This window comes from Tympanuchus pallidicinctus, unplaced genomic scaffold (assembly GCF_026119805.1).
Source record: "Tympanuchus pallidicinctus isolate F22 unplaced genomic scaffold, pur_lepc_1.0 scaffold1, whole genome shotgun sequence".
NCBI classification, from domain to species: domain Eukaryota; kingdom Metazoa; phylum Chordata; class Aves; order Galliformes; family Phasianidae; genus Tympanuchus; species Tympanuchus pallidicinctus.
This window is the reverse complement of record NW_026294618.1, coordinates 3,339,510-3,358,939: the sequence shown is the minus strand read 5'-3', so window position 1 is coordinate 3,358,939 and position 19,430 is coordinate 3,339,510. Positions and strand designations below refer to the sequence as shown.

Sequence of the window (19,430 nt, the reverse complement as noted above, 5' to 3'; positions counted from 1 at the left end):
GATCACTGGCAAAATCAGTTAACACTTGAGCCTTGGAATCCAAAAATAGCCACCTGAAGACACATCTGTGCACATATGTGTGTATTTTAATACCATCCTAACCACAGCATCCAGGAAGCTTAAAACTGAGCAAAGCAATTTTGCATCTATCTGCAAAATATTGCCCGTGTCTGGCCAGAGACTATATTTAGGCACTTGGGTTTTGGAGGAGGTTTGTATGCCTGGCTTTTTTTGATCTCTGATGTTGTTTCGCGAGCGTTGTCTCAGAGCTTACAGTTTGCTTCAGAAGCCATGCTTCCTCTTACTGCTTTTTAAAGAAAGTCCTAGCTCTGAAGCCCAAAACCTCATTACTTCTTGGCTTTTTTGGGCATGAGCTGATGAGCTGAGCTCCAGTTCTTTCACAGGGACCCCAGAGGCTCAGCTCCTGGGGCAGTTGAGGTGTTATCTTTTGATCACCCAGAGCCAATGCTTCTCTTCAAGGCTCATGAAGCTCCAACCCCCTGCCACAAGCAGGGCCACCAATCTCCACATTTCACAGCAGCCCAGGCTGCCCAGGGCCCCATCCAACCTGGCCTTGAACACCTCCAGGGATGGATGGGGCACCCACAGCTCTCTGGGCAGCTGTTCCAGCACCTCACCACTCATAGCAAAGAACTTCCCCTTGACATCCAGCCTAAATTTTTCCTTAAAACCATTTCCCCTTGTCCTGCTGTTATCAACCCTTTCAAAGAGTTGATTCCCCTCCTGTTTGTAGGCTCCCTTAGGTACTGGAAGGCTGCAATGAGGTCACCCTGCAGCTTTCTCTTCTCCAGGCTGAACAAGCCCAGCTCCACCACAACACCTAGTCCTAAGAGGCAATTATGTCATGTCTTACAAAAGGGAGGCACTAAATAGGGTAAAAAAAGCCATAGAATCTAATCAAAGAATTGCCCAAGGTTATTTGGAAAGGCTGTGTCAAAGGCAGTACTGCTGTCCATACTACAAATGGCCTTGCTTGGTTTTCTACTTCAAATTTTGTTTAGCTATTCTGATCCTTTGCAACATAGCAGAAAGCCTGCTCCTATGCAAAACTTGCTCGCCAGTACTTCAGGAGGGGAAACTGAGGCACAGAGGCAAAGAGCTTGTTCTGAAGCAAACAGAAGATGCTGTAGAAATGCCCAGTGGTTCAGCACTGTCATCCTTGCCCCCTAGGTTTCCCTTTATCCTCCATATTCTGAATACATGCAAATTTAGAAATTAGTGAAATTTAGGATACCTATCCCTTCAAAAAGATGATTGATAGGATTTACTGTTTTTTTTAATGAGTGGGGAATTTTTCTTGCCTTCTCACTGCATGTGAGACAGTTTGGCTGGGGTTTTTCTGATCACATCACAAACCATTCCCAGCTCACAGCTTTCTCCCAGAATCCAGCAGACATCATGGCAAGCTTTCGGAGGGGGTGTGGAGATGCAGCCTTCAAGAAAAGAGCCCTCTCCTCTCATCTCATTTTTAGTGAGTTCCTCCCCTTGTGGGGGGGGGGGGGGGGATGCACTGAGGTGGTAGGAGGTTGAAGCCACGTTGTGCTTTCAACATCTTGAATTGTGCATTCCCAAATAAAACAAATAACACTGCTACCAGGCTGGAAATGTGAGCAAATGGGGAAAAGGACCCATGGAGAGGGGCCAGGAGTGTTTAGAAAAGGTTCTTTCCCTCTCTGTTAACTCCAGGAGAAATCAGCACTGACTCCTTGGGCTCCTTACTCCAGGATTAATCAGCACAGATTTGGACCTTTGTTGCCCAGGAGGTGCCATGGGCCCCACAGCCCACACTGACTGACCCTACAGTTCCTCCTCAGTGGTCCCCATATCTCTGGGGTCACTGAAGATTCGCCTTCCAGGCAAAGGACAACATGTCACCAGACACCAGCTCTTCCAATCAAAGCCTTTTTGTTTTGAAGATGTTGCTGAAAATCAAACATGCCTCTTGCTCTTTTCCTGCCCATAGCTATGAATATAGTATATGGGTATAGGAAAGTGAGACCCACAGCAAAGGGAAGGCAGACCTCTGAGGGTGAGGCTGTGTCCAAGCTGCTCTCATGGCCATGGCACACATGCAGGTGGATGTGGTCTGATCTATTGGACCTTAGCAGTGAGTCTGGGGTCCTTTTTGGACCACAAGGGCACCTCAGCATCCTCCCCTTCTCCATGCTCAGCATCTACTGCCCTGCCCAGAACTCCCAGCATTCCTTTACAATGCATGATGCTGGCATTTGGCAAGGTTTGGCCATTGACAATAGCAATTCTCAAACTCTAGGAGATACTGCAAAAAGAAAAATGCCTCCGACATTACCTTCAGTGAAGCAGCAGGCAGTCCCTTCATCCTCACCTCCTGGGTCCATATAGCTTCCCTGTGCCACCAGCTGGCATCTTCAGCGTGGTTCGTCCAGTTTTCCCCAATGAACACGGTCAGAAAAGCTGTCCAGAGAATGGCTTACACTTGGGGCTGCTGAAGAGTCTCTTAACAAATGACGAGACCAAAAAAGTGCTTGGAGCAGCTTAAATGACTGACCCCTCTGCTCATGTGCCACTGAGGATGGGGAGGTGAGCAATTCCCTCTATACCACTGCCTCTATCTTTCCCTTCTCCCTTGTGACATGCATGTCAAATTCCCCACCTCTCACTCAGTTTTATTCTGCCTGGGCTCATTTCCCCTACCTTCCATTAGCATCCTTTCAGCTCCCTGTGAGCCAGCTCGACTACTGAGGGCTCTCCACCCACGTTGCTGTCTCACCAGCCACCATTTGCTCTTCACACACATCCTCCTGTCCCCTCCCTGCCCTGCTGCCATCCCCGCTCACACGTTGCCCACACAGTCCCTTTTGTATTGCCCACCCCCAGGCCAGCCCACCCCGTGGCCACCTGCCCGTGTCCTTTACAAGCCAGGGCTGATCGCAGCCCTCCTGTCTGCCTCAATCACTGCACTGACAGCAGCACGTTGAGTGACACTGTTCCAGCTGTCCCGTGCCAGGAGGGCACGTCTTCATTTGATCCCTTTTGACAATGGGTGACTCCGCGCTGCGGCGCGATCCCGTAAGAAAATAAAATGCTCAGAGAAAGCTCTGAGAATAGAGCTGTTTGTTGAGAGAGCATCTGTTTAGTATTTTAATGGCCTGTGAGCTGCTGTGGGAGATGGAGAGGGATATAGGGCTGCTCCGAGATCCCGACGGGCTTTTTGGGGTTTGGCAGTGGGGGCTGAGCCCAAGCAGCCTGACAGCTACCGTGTACAGCAGAGTGAATTGTAGGGCCACCCTCACTGCACTGATTGGAATTGCATGAAGAACTTTGGTTTAGGTCCCATGGGAGACTGATGATAAGGAGAAGGCTGACAGTTACAGTTTTGAATTTGCTGCTTTATACTTGGAAAAAGTTGAGGAGGTAAAGAAGGACAAGAGAATTTAAAGAAGGGGAAAAGGGGAAAAAAGGGAAGGGAAGGGAAGGGAAGGGAAGGGAAGGGAAGGGAAGGGAAGGGAAGGGAAGGGAAGGGAAGGGAAGGGAAGGGAAGGGAAGGGAAGGGAAGGGAAGGGAAGGGAAGGAGAAAGGGAAGGGAAGGGAAGGAGAAAGGGAAGGGAAGGGAAGGAGAAAGGGGGAAGGAGAAAGGGGGAAGGAGAAAGGGGGAAGGAGAAAGGGGGAAGGAAGGAAGGAAGGAAGGAAGGAAGGAAGGAAGGAAGGAAGGAAGGAAGGAAGGAAGGAAGGAAGGAAGGAAGGAAGGAAGGAAGGAAGGAAGGAAGGAAGGAAGGAAGGAAGGAAGGAAGGAAGGAAGGAAGGAAGGAAGGAAGGAAGGAAGGAAGGAAGGAAGAGAGAAAAGGAAAAAAGAAAAAATGAATAAGAGGAAGAATAAAAAGAGAAAAAAATAAAGAAGAAAAATAAAGAGCAAAGAGAAAGAAGAAAAATTAAAAAAAAAGAAAAATTATAAAAGGGGAAGAAGAAACAATGGGAAAAAGATGTGAAAGGAAGATAAACCTCTGCAAAGGCACATGGCTCTGGTGGTCCATTAATGTCCATTAGGAACATGGCCCCTTGTTTCATGGTGAGCAGCTTTAAAAGACAAAAGGACATACTCCTTTTTTTTCCCCTCAGTTCACAGTTATGCAGCTGTGCAACATGGAAACAAAATCATCTTTTCTCTAGACGTTCTTTTTGTGCTTGAAATGTTTTAGGAAGCAGGAAAAAGACAAGTAGCTAAAACTTTTCTCTGTGGATTGCATCTGATTGCACATTTATGGTCAGCCTCCTCTCCTCTGGAGCTCCCAGTGTGTGGTTATCTCGCTGTGTCCATGCAAAAACAGGGGGCTGACAGTGCAAATCCCATCAGCAAAGTTGTTTATAAATTCTGGAGCTCCCCACGAGTCTTTGAGGACAGCATCCCTACAGCACCATCACCTTGTAGCCTGTTGGTTGGATTGGATGATCTTGGAAGTCTTTTCCAACCTTGGTGACTCTATGATTCTATGATTCCAAGTACTATCTGCTCCAGATCTAGGGAAGCAGCAAGAAGATTTTTCTCCTTTTCATCACTGATGTCGTAGAATCACAGAATGGTTTGGGTTGGAAGGGACCCCAAGGATCATGAAGCTCCAACCCCCTGCCACATGCAGAGCCACCAACCTCCACATTTCACAGCCCAGGCTGCCCAGGGCCCCATCCAACCTGGCCTTGAACACCTCCAGGGATGGACGGGGCATCACAGCCTCTCTGGCAGCTGTTCCAGCACCTCACCACTCTCATAATAAAGAACTTCCCCCTGACATCCACCCTCAATCTTCCCTCTTCCAGCTTAAAACCATTTCCCCTTGTCCTGCTATTACCTAGCCTTTCAATGGCAACGAGGCAGAGAGGAATTAAATCCAGCCAAATACGATGTACAAATGATCTTGTCCTGCCTTGATTCAATGGCATTGGAAAGATCCATTTTCCTTTCTCTACATTTCCAGGAGGGATTCAAAGGAGATGGAGTGGAGCGGAGCATCTGCTGTCCTGGCTGCGTCTTCCTTCCCGCTGCCTGGGTGAAAGTCCACAGGAACGAGGCAGGCTGTGGTGCCTCACACCTGCTTGCATATTTGTGGGGGTGGAAAAGAGCAGATGTCCAGAGCTGCCAGTGCTGGGAGCCCTGCAGGAATGCAGGCTGTGACAGCTGATGGAGCTGGGAGGGCAGGGCTGGGGGAGCCTCTCTGCATGCTACCTACAAGGGTTGGTGATGGAGATGGGAGGTGGAAAGTTGGCGTGGGCAAGGCTGTTTGAACCTGGAAGGCTTATGGCCTGGATGCAGGAATTAAGTCCTCTCTGCCTGGAGAGCCTCAGAGTCTATGCTTGACACTGAGTGTTGTTTCTGGGTGAGTTGGTGTGAAGATCAGGCTGCTGTCCTCTTCAGACTTGTACTGGTGTCCAATGGTCAGTGCAATGCCAGCAACAGGAGCTTCAACTCCAACAGTCCTTTGCACCAACAGCAAGCATAAGAGCAGTAATTTCCAGAAGGCCAAGAAATAGCCTAGATTGCACACAAAATTCAATTAATCCCCTAGCAAAGTCTTCTGAACCATTGCTGGTATTTGGCAACGTGTTCATCCTGCATACGGATGGGGCTCCACTGGGTGTTTTTAAACATATAAAAGACTGCAGAGGCTCCCAGCAATCCCTAGCAATGCCAACCACTTGTGCAAGAGTGACTTGTTTCCTCTATTAGAACCTCCATTGTCTATGGGATTTGGAGTCTTACCTGCTCCACTAAGCTGATATCCCACTGAGGCCTTTTGGCCCAATTACTCCTTGTGAAATCAAAGTTCAAGCTGACAACGAGTTGTGCAAACACCAGTATGTTATCCAGATGTGGTAAAGGACTACAGCAACATGAATAATAACTTAGAAACATCAAGGGTGCTGCCTGCGTTTGGTTTTGAATTAATGAGAGGAAAACGGCTCACGAGACATTTATCACCTTCACAAACTCATCATCTGGGAATCCATATTGGTAGGTAAGCCCTGAAGAGGTTGAGTGAATTTCCCTCCGTCCCCTGCATGTCTGGGACAGAGCTAGAAAGTGAACCCCCAACTCCAAGTAGATCCACCCATTAGGACAGCCAGTCCCAATTAGTGGAGTTATCATTTTCTGTCTCCAGGAGCACCATGAGACTGCCCTGCTACATGGCCAAGCACTCACTGCAGCTCATGGGACTGCTGCTTCCAGCCACTGCCCAAGCCAGAAAACCACTGTACCCTGACTAGCAGGACCTTGCTGAGCTGGGCAGCTTGTGAGTACCTTAACTGAGTGGTTTAGGAATAGAAACTCTGTGTTCTTGCCTCTGTCCAGGAATGTCTTTGCATGCAGGAGAGCTCTTCAAGGCAGGAAAATGGATCCTGGGGGAGCTCTGAAGGCTGGCATGTCTTCAGATGGGATAGGAAGTGTGATGCCTTAGAGTAAATTTCAACCCCATCCAACCAGTGTTTTAACAATTAAACTGATCAAAGAGGAGCTCGCCCTGGTCCAATTCTATGCCAGGGTTCTGGAAAGCAGCTTTTGTGCAGGCACATGCATGCACGGGCTGCAACAGCCTTGCATCTTTGTCTTTCTGAGGGTGGGCTGTGCCGTCCGCATCAAGTTAAAGGCAACTTCTGGACTTTGTCCAGCACTCAAAGAGAACAGTATTTCTCAATGCTTTCTCTCTTCCCATCTTTACAGCTGTGGAGAGCAAGCAGCCAGGGCTTCTCAGAGCCCACGAAGGTGACAGCATTGCACAGCAGATCCCCACAGCTAAACCCCATGGGGCAGGCAGCTACCAGCTGCTATAGTAGGAACATGTCTGGAGAGCATGTTGAGCCAAACTGATGAGCTCAGGGTTTTACATCAGGCAGCAGGGGCCTCTCATTCTAGTGGCTATGGTGGTGATGGGTTAAAGGCTGAACTTGATCTCAGAGATCTTTTCCAATCTTAATGATTCTATGATTCTACGATCTCTGGAGTTTCTGCAACTTAAATATATAGAATCCCCACCACTAGACCTGCGTCCTGGAGCTCTCCTGGGTGCCCTGTGACCTATGGATATGTCGACCCCCAGCCCCAGCTGCTGCCCCTGTGGTTTATACAGCTGCTGCAGAGAGTGGGGGCAAGGAGTGGGGGCACAGCCCTGCCACTGCCTCAGTCCCACAGCAGGGTCGGAGGTGGCCACGTTTGGGCTAAAAGAGGAACAGGTGGGCAAAGGGCTGACAGTGGGAACACTGGCACTTTTATTTTTGATGCCCCTCCCCCCCACAAATGCACATTCAGTGCTGGGAAATGCAATTCCCCACTGCCTGTAAAGCGTTGGACAGAACTTTATGAGCATCCCTCCCTGAATCGAAGGGGTTGGTTGTTTTCAGGGGGAGAATATTTGGGGAAGGAAGTGATATCTCCTTTTAACACACGCAAAGCTTCTAAATTAAACTTATCAACCATGTGCACATCACAGTGAACTGGGACAGGGATTCCTTACTCATCCTACCTGTGGGCTCTCATTTGGACTGGATATAAAGAAGAGGTTTTTACAGTAAGGGCAGTGAGGCACTGGCACAGGTTGCACAGAGAGGTAGTGGTGCCCCATCCCTGCAGACAGCCAAGGTCAGGCTGGATGGGCTGTGAGCACTGCTGGAGCTGTGCTGTTCAGTGCAGGGAGTGGGACAGATGGCCTTGAAGGGTTCCTTCCTACTCAAACCATTCTGTGGTTCAATTCAATATATCTAGACTGAGAGGGACCATAGGGACCATTAAGACTGTGTGGGCTTTTGTGTGATGACAGGTTGTAGAAATCCATGCAAGTGAACGAGGCCAATTTCCACCCTGAAGATTTGATGACAGAAGAAGATCTCAGTTTCTGTTAAGCAGCCAGCCCAGCTTTATGCATTTTACCCATTTCTACGCACAACTGGGATGACTGCAAGCCTTTTTTACTTTTTCTTTTTAAGAGTCAATCTGTGTGAGTCAAAAAAAAAAGTGTCAAGGCGTTCCCTTGTCTGGAGGTGAAGCAAAGCCCAGTAGCAGCACTGCTGCAGGCTCTTCTCTTTCATGTGAGTAATGCACACAAATCCCCCATCCCAGGGGGCTTGGGGCTCACTGTGGCAATGGCAGCCTGCAAGAAAGGGGTGAAGGGAGCAAAACTGTGCTCTTCTTTCATTCACCAGGGTCAGCTGTCCCAGCTGTTCCTCCTGCTCAGCCATGGGCAGAGGGGATGGATGGGATGGGGTGGTGGCAGCGCGTAAAATGAAAACTTATGGAACAGAGGGGGGGTTCATATGGAAATGAGAAGCAAACAGGAATCTGATTTGCCATGAGGATAGGACTGGGCAGAGGAACAGAGACTGCTGGACGCAGCGGCGGAGCTGATATTTGCCTGAATCACTCCTCTGGGAGTTGGGGACCAAGGCAAGAACACTCTTCCAAATGAAAGACTAATGATGGATGAAGCTCAGTAGGTGCAGAATTGCAGCTTGATTCGGAAACCCAATCCTGTACCAGCTGTTTATCTCAGCAAATGCCGTGGCTGCAGTCTGCAGCGTCGCCTCTCCAGGTTTCCCTGGGAGATTGCTTCTGTGGAAGCCACATCTCTTGATTTCAATGAGGAATGCCACCTCTAGGGTTTCATTCTACCCGTGCAGTTCCCTTGCGGGCATGTTTCCCACAGTCAGGTGAGATTTTGTGTCTTTGCCTCTATTTAAAGTGAAAGCTTTCTAGGTTAGACGCTATCTTGTGTCCTCACAATGGAGCTGCAGGCTTTCTTGGATAATATTAGCATGATAAAGAGCCCTGTAACACAGAGATTGTCCATCACAGTGAAACAGAGCCCTGTTTGACGGGAAATGTGAATGAGGCGGTGTCTGTAAGCAGCCCAGAAGAGGAATATCTCTGGAAAGACCTCACTACCAAGATACTTCTTACAGCACAGCAATCTTCATATAAATCTGCATTTTTTCCTCGCTGCCAAGATTTTGCATTTAGGATGACCTCTCAGCCTCATGAGCCAACCTTGACCTTCCATTCCCTCAGGCACGCCACATGCTGCCACACAAACAGGGGAACCCCTTCAGCTTGCTGGAAAAACCAAAGCCAAATCCCTGCCAAGGTGCTGGTTGCTCCCAGCAGCTGCCTCCCACATCCCCAAGCTCCAGGATCTGCTGGAGGCGGCTGGGAGACGCGCATCCCCTCCACGACCCTTGGGACCAGACCGAACCTTGAAACTGAAGAAGCCTCCAACCTGTCATACAGGCAGCTGCGTCGGCAATAAATTCAGTATTTAATGCCGTTGGCCGACTGTTTAAAATGCACCAAGAGTAACCACGGGAACAACTCCAGCAGGATTTCACCATGATGAAAAGTGACCCCGTAAAGACATGCAGAAAGGCTCTTGGAAGCACCTCCTCTCAAAGGAAAGAGTTAAGTCTGTTTCCAGTTGGCTAAGATGATGGGCCAGGCTCAGTTACAGGCTGTAAGTGTGAATGCGTTGGTTTTGTCCAACTGCAGGAAGGAAAGGAAAGATGGATACACTTTAGATCCAGGATAAAAAAAAAGAATGTTTTTCTCTTGAAATATTTGGAAAATATATTGATGTTATCTGAACATACAGCAGTAGGAATAGTGGTAAGTAAATATTTTAAAAATGGAAAAAAATTAAAAGAAGTGCCAGGTAAGACTTTTGGGAATCAACGGAGTGAAAAGGAGCAGGAATAAAGGGAAAGTCAAGGGCACTGGATTCATCCAATAAATAAAAATGCTACTTTTTGCTTTTTGTCTACTCAGCTGAGTTTTAATCCCCACTTCCTATTTTTTTTTTTTATCCTTGGCATTTCAGTTTATGCAGTGTTCATGTTAAGATTCTATGCTTTCCTTGCCTCATCTTCATGGCAGGCAAGAGAGAAGCTCAGCACTTCACATCATGTACTTCACAAGGGTAGATTCAACTCTTTACAAGGGTAGATAATAGCAGGACAAGAGGAAATGGTTTTAAGCTCAAAGAGGGAATATTTAGGCTGGATGTCAGGGGGAAGTTCTTTACAGAGAGAGTGTTGAGGTGCTGGAACAGCTGCCCAGAGAGGCTGTGATGCCCCGTCCATCCCTGGAGGTGTTCAAGGCCAGGTTGGATGGGGCCCTGGGCAGCCTGGGCTGCTATGAAATGTGGAGCTTGGTGGACCTGCATGGGCCACCATGGGGTGGCGGGTTGGAGCTTCATGATCCCTGATGCCCCTTCCAACCGAGGCCATTCTGTGTTCCTGGCTATAGCAAGGGGTTGGACCTAGATGACCTTGCAGGTCCCTTCCAATGCAAACCATTCTATGATCCTACAATTTTGTGACGGCCTTGTGCCTCAGATATTGGAGTGGAAGTAAGAAGAGACCAAGCCTCCTGGCCTACCAGGATCTGTTTCCTCTCCTGGTTTGGGAAATGCTTACAGAATATATGCACTGGCTTTTTCATGCTCATGTTTCCATGCTTGGGTGCATAATGAGGGGTTGAACACAACAAATCCTCTGAGCTCAAACTCTTCTGAAATCCCTCCGCTCGCCCTTTATGACTATTTAGGAGGAACTTTTTCCCCAGAAGCAGTGGAACAGGTTGCCCAAGGAGGCTGTGGATGCCCCATCCCTGCAGGCATTCAAGGCCAGGCTGGATGTGGCTCTGGGCAGCCTGGGCTGCTGGTTGGTGACCTGCACACAGCAGGGGGTTGGGACTGGATGAGCATTGTGCTCCTTTTCAACCTAGGCCATTCTGTGACTCTATGATTCTGTGATTCTCTTCTTGCCCTAAGAAACATCCAGATATGAATGATTAGTGATTTAATCACAACCACAGAATCACAGAATGGTAGAATATCCATTCTACCACATAATGGTAGAATATCAAGTTGGAAGGGACCCATGAAGATCACTGAGTCCAGCTCTTTCCCATGGGCAGTGTCACTCTGTTGGACACTGCAGGCCAGGAGGAGGAAGGCTGGGCTTCAGAGAAGGAAATTCAATCTGATCAGGATATCTAATCCTCCAGGCTCCCTTGGAAATCCCAGCTCAGCACCTTGCCTGCTGGTGCCTAACAAGCCTCTCAAGAAAAAAGACAGCAAACCACCAGGTTTTAATGATAATCAGCCTGGCTTCTTAGCACCTTCTCTTGTGACCTTGGTTGCTAGGAGGTTTGCATCAATACACAAAAAGGGAAGTATTAATAGAAAGAAAGAGCAGCTGATGGGAGCTCTGCATAGTGTAGGGGCTGCCCTTGGGGGCGTGCCAGCTTGCAAAGTCTTCCAGTCTGCACCTGCAGCCTTGCAGACCCCATTTGCTGCTCATGCAGCCATGTCTTTGTCATTGGAAAATCTGGGAAGAAAACTCTCAAATTCCAATGAGGCGTTAGAATCCATGTTAATAAATTGAAAAACAGCTTCAAAATCTGTTTGACTGCACCTGTAGTGCTCACTGGGAGCATTCTGGAAATGGTTTGGGCTAAAGAGAGCTGCTCTGGGTCAAAACCGAGGAAGGGACGATGAATGAGATGTATGATCCATAGAGGTGCAGTGCCTAAGCTCTTATGCTCTTCTTTAACTTCTAGATGTAGCCACAGATCTGAGGAACAGATGGTTCTGAAATCTTCAGAGGCTTTGCAAGCATCAGATCCTCAGCCTTTGTAGATGTTCCAATCTGATTTTGGCAGCAGTTGGCTGGGTATGCATCTTCTCTTGGGTCCACAAACTTTGCAGGTTGTCTTGGGAGATGGCAAAGGCAGGGGGGGAAGGGCAGGAAGAAGACACAAGTAAAAAGCCAATCTGGAAAGAAGAAATCTCTTCTTTGAGACCTTCTGGATTCAAGCCCTAAGTTCCAGTGGTCTCATGGTGTTTTTCCCCACTGGGACAGCTTGCATAGGAAGGGCTGACTATCAACAGCCATGCCCAAGAGAAACATGGCACTGCTGGTTTAAGCACCAGCCCAACTTGGCTTGCTTTCCTCTCTTTATGAGGATGGTAAGCACAGGTGAGGAGCAGGCAAGACACACTTGTGCCCTCACTGTGGGGTGTTGCATGTACCAGTATGGCTGGGTAGGAACAAGGAGCTCCTGAACGGCTGCAGACAAAACCACTGAACCTCCCCTTATCCCACATTATCCCCCCTCAGCTGTTCTGCTGGGGATGCCATGTGCTGCTCAACAACTGCCATCATGCAAAGGCTGAGGGAGTGCAGGAGGAGCCCCGCCAAGGTTTTACATCCCAGGAGTGCCGCCAATCCTGAGGAGACTCTTACAGAGCACCTGCACTGCAAAGGTCCCTTGGACAGCATGCCACCATCTCCTTTTTACACACAGGTGATGGAGATGAAGCCTAATCCAAATGAATGGTGACTTGAAGATGAACACTAGCCCAAATCATGCTGGAGTGAGTGAAGGAGCTGGGAACAGGTCCCATATCCCGTTCTCCTGGGCTCTGCTTGGCCGTGGATGTCCCTCCAGCTAACAGAAGGCTTGATCAGGATCGTCTCACGGAGAGCAGCCTTCAGCTGTGTTTCGGGTTCCTCAGCGGCTCCATACTTCCACCTAGCGACCGAGAGCCTTCCCCACGTCGAAGAGTCATAGAATGGTTGGGTTGGAAGGCAATTCGAAGCTCTCCCACTTCCAAGCCCCGCCGTGGGCTGGGTGCCGCTCACCAGGGGAATAACTACAAACAAGCAAAACCAGAAAGTAAACACATGAGGTGTTGCTTTTTGAGCAGAAGTGATAGGACTTTTTTTTTTTTTTTAATGGCTGCCTGCTGAATTTGAGTGACTGCTTGTCTTGGGGCAGAGCTAGGAGAACTATCCAGGCCCTTAGGGCAGCAATTAGCCCTAATTACCTGGAGTCCTACCCACCTCTGCCCTTAGAGTCGGGAGCTCTATTTAACCCCACTTGCACTCGTTTGTTGGACTGATGCTATAGGTGTACAGCTTTACTGTCCCATCTGCAGTGCTATCTTCTGGCTGGAACGAGGACTCACGTATTGGCTCAGTTTCCAGCCGTTTCTCCTGTTGCTTCTATCTGGGCTTTCTGGGGGCATCCTGGATCTGATCTGCCCTTTTGTTTGGGGCTGTCAGTGGACCCCATTAAGAGCATCTGGCTCTGCCTGTTGCATTCAACTGATCCTCTTCTTCAGTGCTTGTTCTTTGATAGCATTTTCTTTTCTGATAATTCCCTGAAATCTATGCTTTTTTCTAGCTGTATTTTGTAGTGGAATTTTAGCTAATAAGTAAACTGAGTGTAGACTATTGAGCAGCTCAGGGTTATCTTTCATTGGGCTCCTGTAATCTTTGGCTGTATGCACATGAAACATCAGGTCTTGATCAAAAACAAACCCAGCACCACTGGTTCCATGGCTGGGCAGAACTCCAAAATTTCCATGAAGGTTGACTGCCCATGATTTCGTGCTACTGCCTCTCTGAATCTTTTTCATTTCCCTTTGGGGATGAGGTAAGAGCATGCATACATTCTGCTATTATTTGACTGGTGTGTGGTAACTCATTAAACTGTAGCTATGCTGTTGTCTAAAGTCTTGGTGTTAGCTTCAGTGGAAACTTCCATGAAGGCACCTGTACCAATGGAAGGCCATATCAGCCTGCTTTGTTTCTGTTGGCTTCACCAAAAACTCATTCTTCTGTCTGGGCTTCAAATGGATGGGTGTAGATGTGGGAGTAGGTGTGATGCTTGCAGCTATTCAGGTACTGATGAAGGCTGAGCTGGATCTTCCCTTCAGTCAGTGGAGACATGTGGTTCCATAATCCTTCTTTCTACTGCAGTGTGAGGATCCACAGAGGAACAGGTACCTGAGATGTGGTAGGAGGTCTGATCCCCCTTGTGTAGAATTCTAGCCAGACTGACACTGCTGGGAATGCAGTGGAAAATTTGAATTAAAGAGTGTACATGGAAAGCTCCAAGTCTGCTTGCTGGGAAAGGCACTCCCAGGCTGGGTATCAGCATATCAAGAAACCATTCAACCCATTTATGTCATGTGTGGGGGGAAAAATGCATTAAAGGCCTTGATTATCCTCCTGTTGGAGAAGTCGGGCATTCAAACTCATCAAATGGCTTAGTTTGGGAGAGATCTTACAGATCATCTAGTTCCAACCCCAAGGGAAGAATACTCCAGGTTGTTCCCATTGTGGCTGTCAAAGACTTGCAAGCAAATGGTTAACAGCAGCAAGTAGCTTAGGTTAATCATTAAGCGTGCCCAATGGACAGCTCTGAGCTGTCTGTAATGAGTACTGCTGAGAAACGAGTCGGGTGGGTTTCAGCACAGCCCCAATTTGTTACCCAGGCAGGGACTGACAGAGCTTCCAACCAAGCATTGTGGGAGAGCCAGTATCCAAGGAAATGGGCAGTTACACTATCAGAGCCTTCTTGATTAACTCATGTGAGGAATGGAAGGACAACAACGAGGATAAGGTAGGTCATACTTACAGTCTTGATAAGGGCAATAAAAATAAGCCTAAATGATATTTTATAGGACGACTTTGAAATACCAGGTTCACACACACATCAAGGCTTTGCGCGTGACCCCTAGAAACTGAATTTCTGTTACAAGGTGCAAGAAATCAGGTTGGGTAATTGCACCATTTATTGTGGTAAAAGCAATAGAAGCATCATTGCTAGTCCATGGTTTTACATCTCTGCATTACTCCAGTCTAATGATTCAGAGGCTTGGATTTGAGAGGAGGATTTGATGTTGAATGCACAGATTGCTTCTGTTGGTTGGCCATTTGTACCAGGTGTGACTCTGAAATGCATGTTTTTAATTGCCACAGTTGCAGACTGTTATGGGACCATTTACCTCTTAGCTGCTATCTTTATGGTGATGGCAATAGCAATGTTTTAAGTGGTGGTGGAATCAAGAAATAAACATTTGGTCTTGCTTATAGCCAGGTTTCTCCATCGTAGGGGACTCAGCTGCAGACTTGGCTTCCTGGATGTGCACTATGGTTGTGTTAAACCCATCTCAAATCTCTGCAGAACATATTATTTCTTCCTAAGGGAGAGAAGGATGCTTTAGAGACAGAGCAGTGTCTGCCTTCAGTGCTCAGTTTAGATCAGGAGAGAGCTTCTGAAGCAAGCCCAACAAACATGGTTTGTTTCATGCTGTCTCAGTGGAAAAGGCTGAAAATCCTTCTGGAGAAAATTAAATGAAATTATGCACCAACAAATTCTCCAGGCATTAATAGGTGTTTGATCCTTGTGATAGTGCTGGATGCAGCAGGTACTTAGGGTGGACATTGGGTCTTCATCACAAGTTTTGTTCTATGGATGTGATTTGACTTGGTTGTGCAATAAATGTGGGCATGGCTGTTTTCTAGCTGTTGTACTCTTCTACAGTATCACTGACTCTAAATCCTGTAATTGCTTTCACTAATTCCTGTTTGCACTGCTTAATCAGCCAGCATCATGAAATATGGCCTCAGCATAGAGAAGACCAACCTTGGTTGATTCTTGTAGTGCTTTCTCTGTAACTCCCCATAGTCTGCCTTGTCTGCTGTAACAAACCATTGCTCCAAGAGCTCTGCAACGTGATGAAGGATTAACAGATGAATTTATTTTAATGTTACAGAAGAGATGCTAAGGTCCTGAGCCGTGATCCTGTGAAATCCCCATCCAGGTTCCAAGATGAACCTATGGAGACCGTCTTTTCTGGTGTTCTTTGCAGGTGAGGACAGAAGTGTTCTCTAACAACACTGCAGTACCAGTGTCATTGGGTTGGGCACAGCCTGATTGCAAGTGGGGTGTGCAGAAGTATTCTAAATGCTGTTGGATGTTATGGGGCAGTGACTTCCACCTTTTTCAGTGGCCGTTCATGGCATTCCTCCATAGTCATAGATTTCATCTCCTAGTTTTCTACATGTCTGGGTAATTGTAGATTGTCCCTGGCTACCTCTGATGTATGTTGGTTTTCTTTTGCTTGATGATAATCATACGATTGTTTAAATGTTGAGTTTGTGATTGGACAAAGCTCTTTAGACAGGTGAATACAGGTGTTAGGCGAATTTACATTGACCTGATGAGATGGAACTGTTTATAGAATCGCTATGGTTGGAAAAGACCTCTCTGAGATCACCCCAGCTCACCAACCATGGCCCTCAGTGCCATGTATCCATGGTTCTTGAACACCTCCAGGGATGGTGACATGGTCAGCTATTGGTTTGCTTCCATTAGCGTCAGCAAATGAAGGCCCTCAAAAACAAACAAACAAACAAAAAAAGCCTTAAGAATTTGATGCCTTTCTGGAAAATGTATGCAATAAGTTATTTGTAACTTAATTGCATGAAGTAGGAGCTTCATCCTATGCTTCGTTCTTCATCCTGTGCTTGAGGGCTTTTCCAAGAGAGAGGTGGGCAAACTGAGATGGAGGAGGATGTATGGTATATTATTTGAGGACAGTCTTCAGAACTGAGCAGACATTTTTCTAAGAGCTGGAGGAATGAGCATAAGGCTGATCGTGCTTGTTTCAATTCTTGAGGAGGTCAGGAGGTTCAGGCTGGCTTAGTTAACAGAGTTCTGAAGGCATCAAAACCTCAATGAAGGGAAGGAGGAGTTTTACATAGGGAGAGGCAGTTCCCTGGAGGTGCCCAAGGCCAGGCTGCATGGGGCCCTGGGCAGCCCTATCTGGTGGGGGGCAACCAGCCCATGGCAGTGTTGAAATAAAATGGTCTTTAAGGTCTATTCCAACCTAAGCCATTCTAAACAAGGGAAGGGGATGAGCAATCCTAATTTGGATGTCCAGGAAGGAAGGATTGTGGAGGCTGTACTCACAGAAGGGCAGCTGCCAGGTCACTGCGCCCTGTCTTGAGTTGGATATTTCCAGTCTTTGCATTAAACTTCAGCCTGACACAGCTGGGTTGTTATTGCAGTGACCTCTGAGGGACTGCTCACAGAGCCCCAGGAGGGCAGTGTTGCTGGAGGAACGTGGATTACTGTCACTCTGGATGGTGAGTGTTCAGCTCTTTTAAACTCTTGCCAAGTATATATTGAAGTGATGGAGAAGCAGGTCTGTTCTGAGACTTGTGGTCGGAATGACAAACCTTCAGTACCAGTCACATAGCTGTGGCATCCAGAGCATGAAATCAGCCTGCAGTTATTACTTCTTAAACTATTTCTGACGTTTGCTTGTTTTCAAATTGTAAGAGAAATCAGATTTCTACCTTATTTTTGGATTCCTGTAGAGATCATAGACAGTTGCAAGGGTTCGAAGGGACCTCAACAGATCATCGCATCCAACCCTCTGCTAAAGCAGCTCCCTAGAGCTAATTGCACAGGAATACATCCAGGCAAGTCTTGAGCAGAGCAGATCCACCTTACAGCACAAGAGTACTTGAGATGCTTGCTAGCAAAACCATGCGAGACATCAGCAGCTGCAAGTACCATGTGAAACTATTAATTTTACAGGTGCTTTAAGTATCTATGAGCATGATGGTTTGTTTGGTGTAGGTGGTTAAGGAGATTGAAACTGCTGGCAGCTGTTAATCTTTGCAATAGAATATATTCAAAAGCGCCTGCACCTTGTGACTGGGTGTGAGTGGTCCTGTCCTCAGAGCTCTCCCCTTTGATTTTGACTCAGACTCAGCATCCCATGAGCTAGAACATCTCTCTCCAGCCAGCTGGCCCCACCTGGAGGTGTCCCTGGTGAATGCAGACCTGCCCACGTTGCCGTGTGATGTCTCTCCTGTGTATTTTGACTTATCCATCGTAAGATGTAGAACAAGGTATGATCCCTGGCTATAATATTGAATCTTCTGGTTTGGAGAAGACCTTTAAGAAGACCTTCAATTATCAATATGACCTATTCAGTCCCATCATTTAGCACACGTGCCCCCCTAGTGCCATGTCCACATCTCTCTTAAATACCTGAGGGTTGGGGACATCCTCCCCTCCCCTGCCCAATGCTTGATACCCTCTCCATGAATGAATTATTTCTCATGTATACAATCTAAACCTCTCCTGGTGAGAACTTTGCCGTCTGTCTGGTAGAATCCTTGTTGTGTTGAGTCTGCACAGGCACTGTTTCTGCACCTGAGCACCTCCTAAGCTGTGCTGCATTTATCCATGCAATTTAATGAAGTACTAGGTTAATTAATCATGTTGTATATGAATCAGGATGGCCTAGGTTGGAAGGGACCTCAAAGATCATCAAGCTCCAACCCCCATGCTGAGGAGAACAAACTGAAACTCAGCCTAGGATCAGATCTTCAAAACTCTGTAGACAGAAGCACAGCACCCAAGGAAATCTGATGTCCTTGCTTGCCCAAAATCACAAAGAGAAGCTTGTGGTAAGAAGAGAAACAAATATGGCTCTAAGCAGCAGCTGGATGTTGTTTGACTAGCAGACTAATAGTGCCTTGAGAGCCAGTTAGGAGCAAACCTGTTGGAGTTCTTCCATCTCTCACTGCTGTGATTTGTTTGGGGGTTAATTCTACTGAACGCTGTGCTGTGAAACCATGTTCGCTAAGGATGTAGTACTAATTTACAAACCAGGCTTCTCTGTAAATCTAGGCAGCCTTGGGTTGTTTTCATATTAATGAATTAAAATTGTTCATTAGTATTAATGAATGCTAATGAGCATGTGTATGTGCTTTGCATTTACATACAATGCGAGTGTATGTTCTGCTATAGTCCTATTGCCTTCTGCACTTAAATACAACTTTTCCCTCTGCCCTCATATTCACTTTAAAACTGTATTTCCAGAGTCTGGGTTTGCATGCAGAGTTTGCGTTCATCACATGAATGTAGTTTGCTCTACCAAAGCTTCAGTGAAGCTGTTTAGAGTGGTGACCCAATGAAGGACCTTTTTACCTTGAAAATAACAACAACTCCATCTGTATAAAAATAATATAAATATTTTTCTTTTTCTCCTTCCTAGGTCTTCACCCCAGGAGGGTTTGTACTATGTGGAGGTGAGCTTTAAAGGACGTGTGATTAACAACCTGACTAGGGTGGAGAAAGAAAACTATGCTTTCAAGGTAATCACCAAACAAAGATAGAAGTATGATAAAAGTTTCCGATACTGAAAGGAGTCAAGGTTGGTCTCACAAGGTTTGTATTAAAGTAGCATCTCTCACAGTGATTGCATGTCAGGACATGAAGCTAAGATGCTCCTTGTGTCCCTTAAAATTAGAGCATACTACATTCAGTGGTCTGGCATTGGACGGTCTATGTGACCTGAGGTCTTTCAGAAGCAAAAACCTGAGTTAACCTATCTGTGCACTTCAGCCACACAGTCAGAAGACCATCTTGTGGGTTTGTTTTACCTTTGTCCAGAATTAGTCATGCTTTCTGTGACTCTCATGGCCTTATGGCAGGATTTGCCATTTTCAACTAAACGAGTTTGTAAGGGTGTGCATGGTGTTGCTAGCACCGTAAACATAAAAAACAGGAAATGATA

The 19,430-nt window shown here is 47.0% G+C and overlaps 1 protein-coding gene across 6 annotated transcripts in view; it reads left to right on the top strand.

The window, feature by feature from the left end:
• The first annotated feature begins 13,235 nt into the window (after nt 1-13,235).
• Nucleotides 13,236-19,430, top strand: part of PKHD1 (PKHD1 ciliary IPT domain containing fibrocystin/polyductin) — a 244,911-nt gene continuing 238,716 nt past the window's right edge. For 4 of the 6 annotated variants that reach the window (XR_008208610.1, XM_052690789.1, XM_052690775.1 and 1 more), the window contains exons 1-5: nt 14,267-14,449; nt 15,606-15,701; nt 16,903-16,980; nt 17,610-17,754; nt 18,909-19,008. Coding sequence is in view for 5 of the 6 variants with exons in the window: in XM_052690789.1 (XP_052546749.1) it covers nt 15,662-15,701; nt 16,903-16,980; nt 17,610-17,754; nt 18,909-19,008 (363 nt within the window). In the remaining variant the exon portion in view is untranslated. Of the gene's footprint in view, nt 13,478-14,266; nt 14,450-15,605; nt 15,702-16,902; nt 16,981-17,609; nt 17,755-18,908; nt 19,009-19,430 lie in introns of those variants that run through there. The other 2 variants (XM_052690757.1, XM_052690766.1) reach the window with 2 other exon arrangements.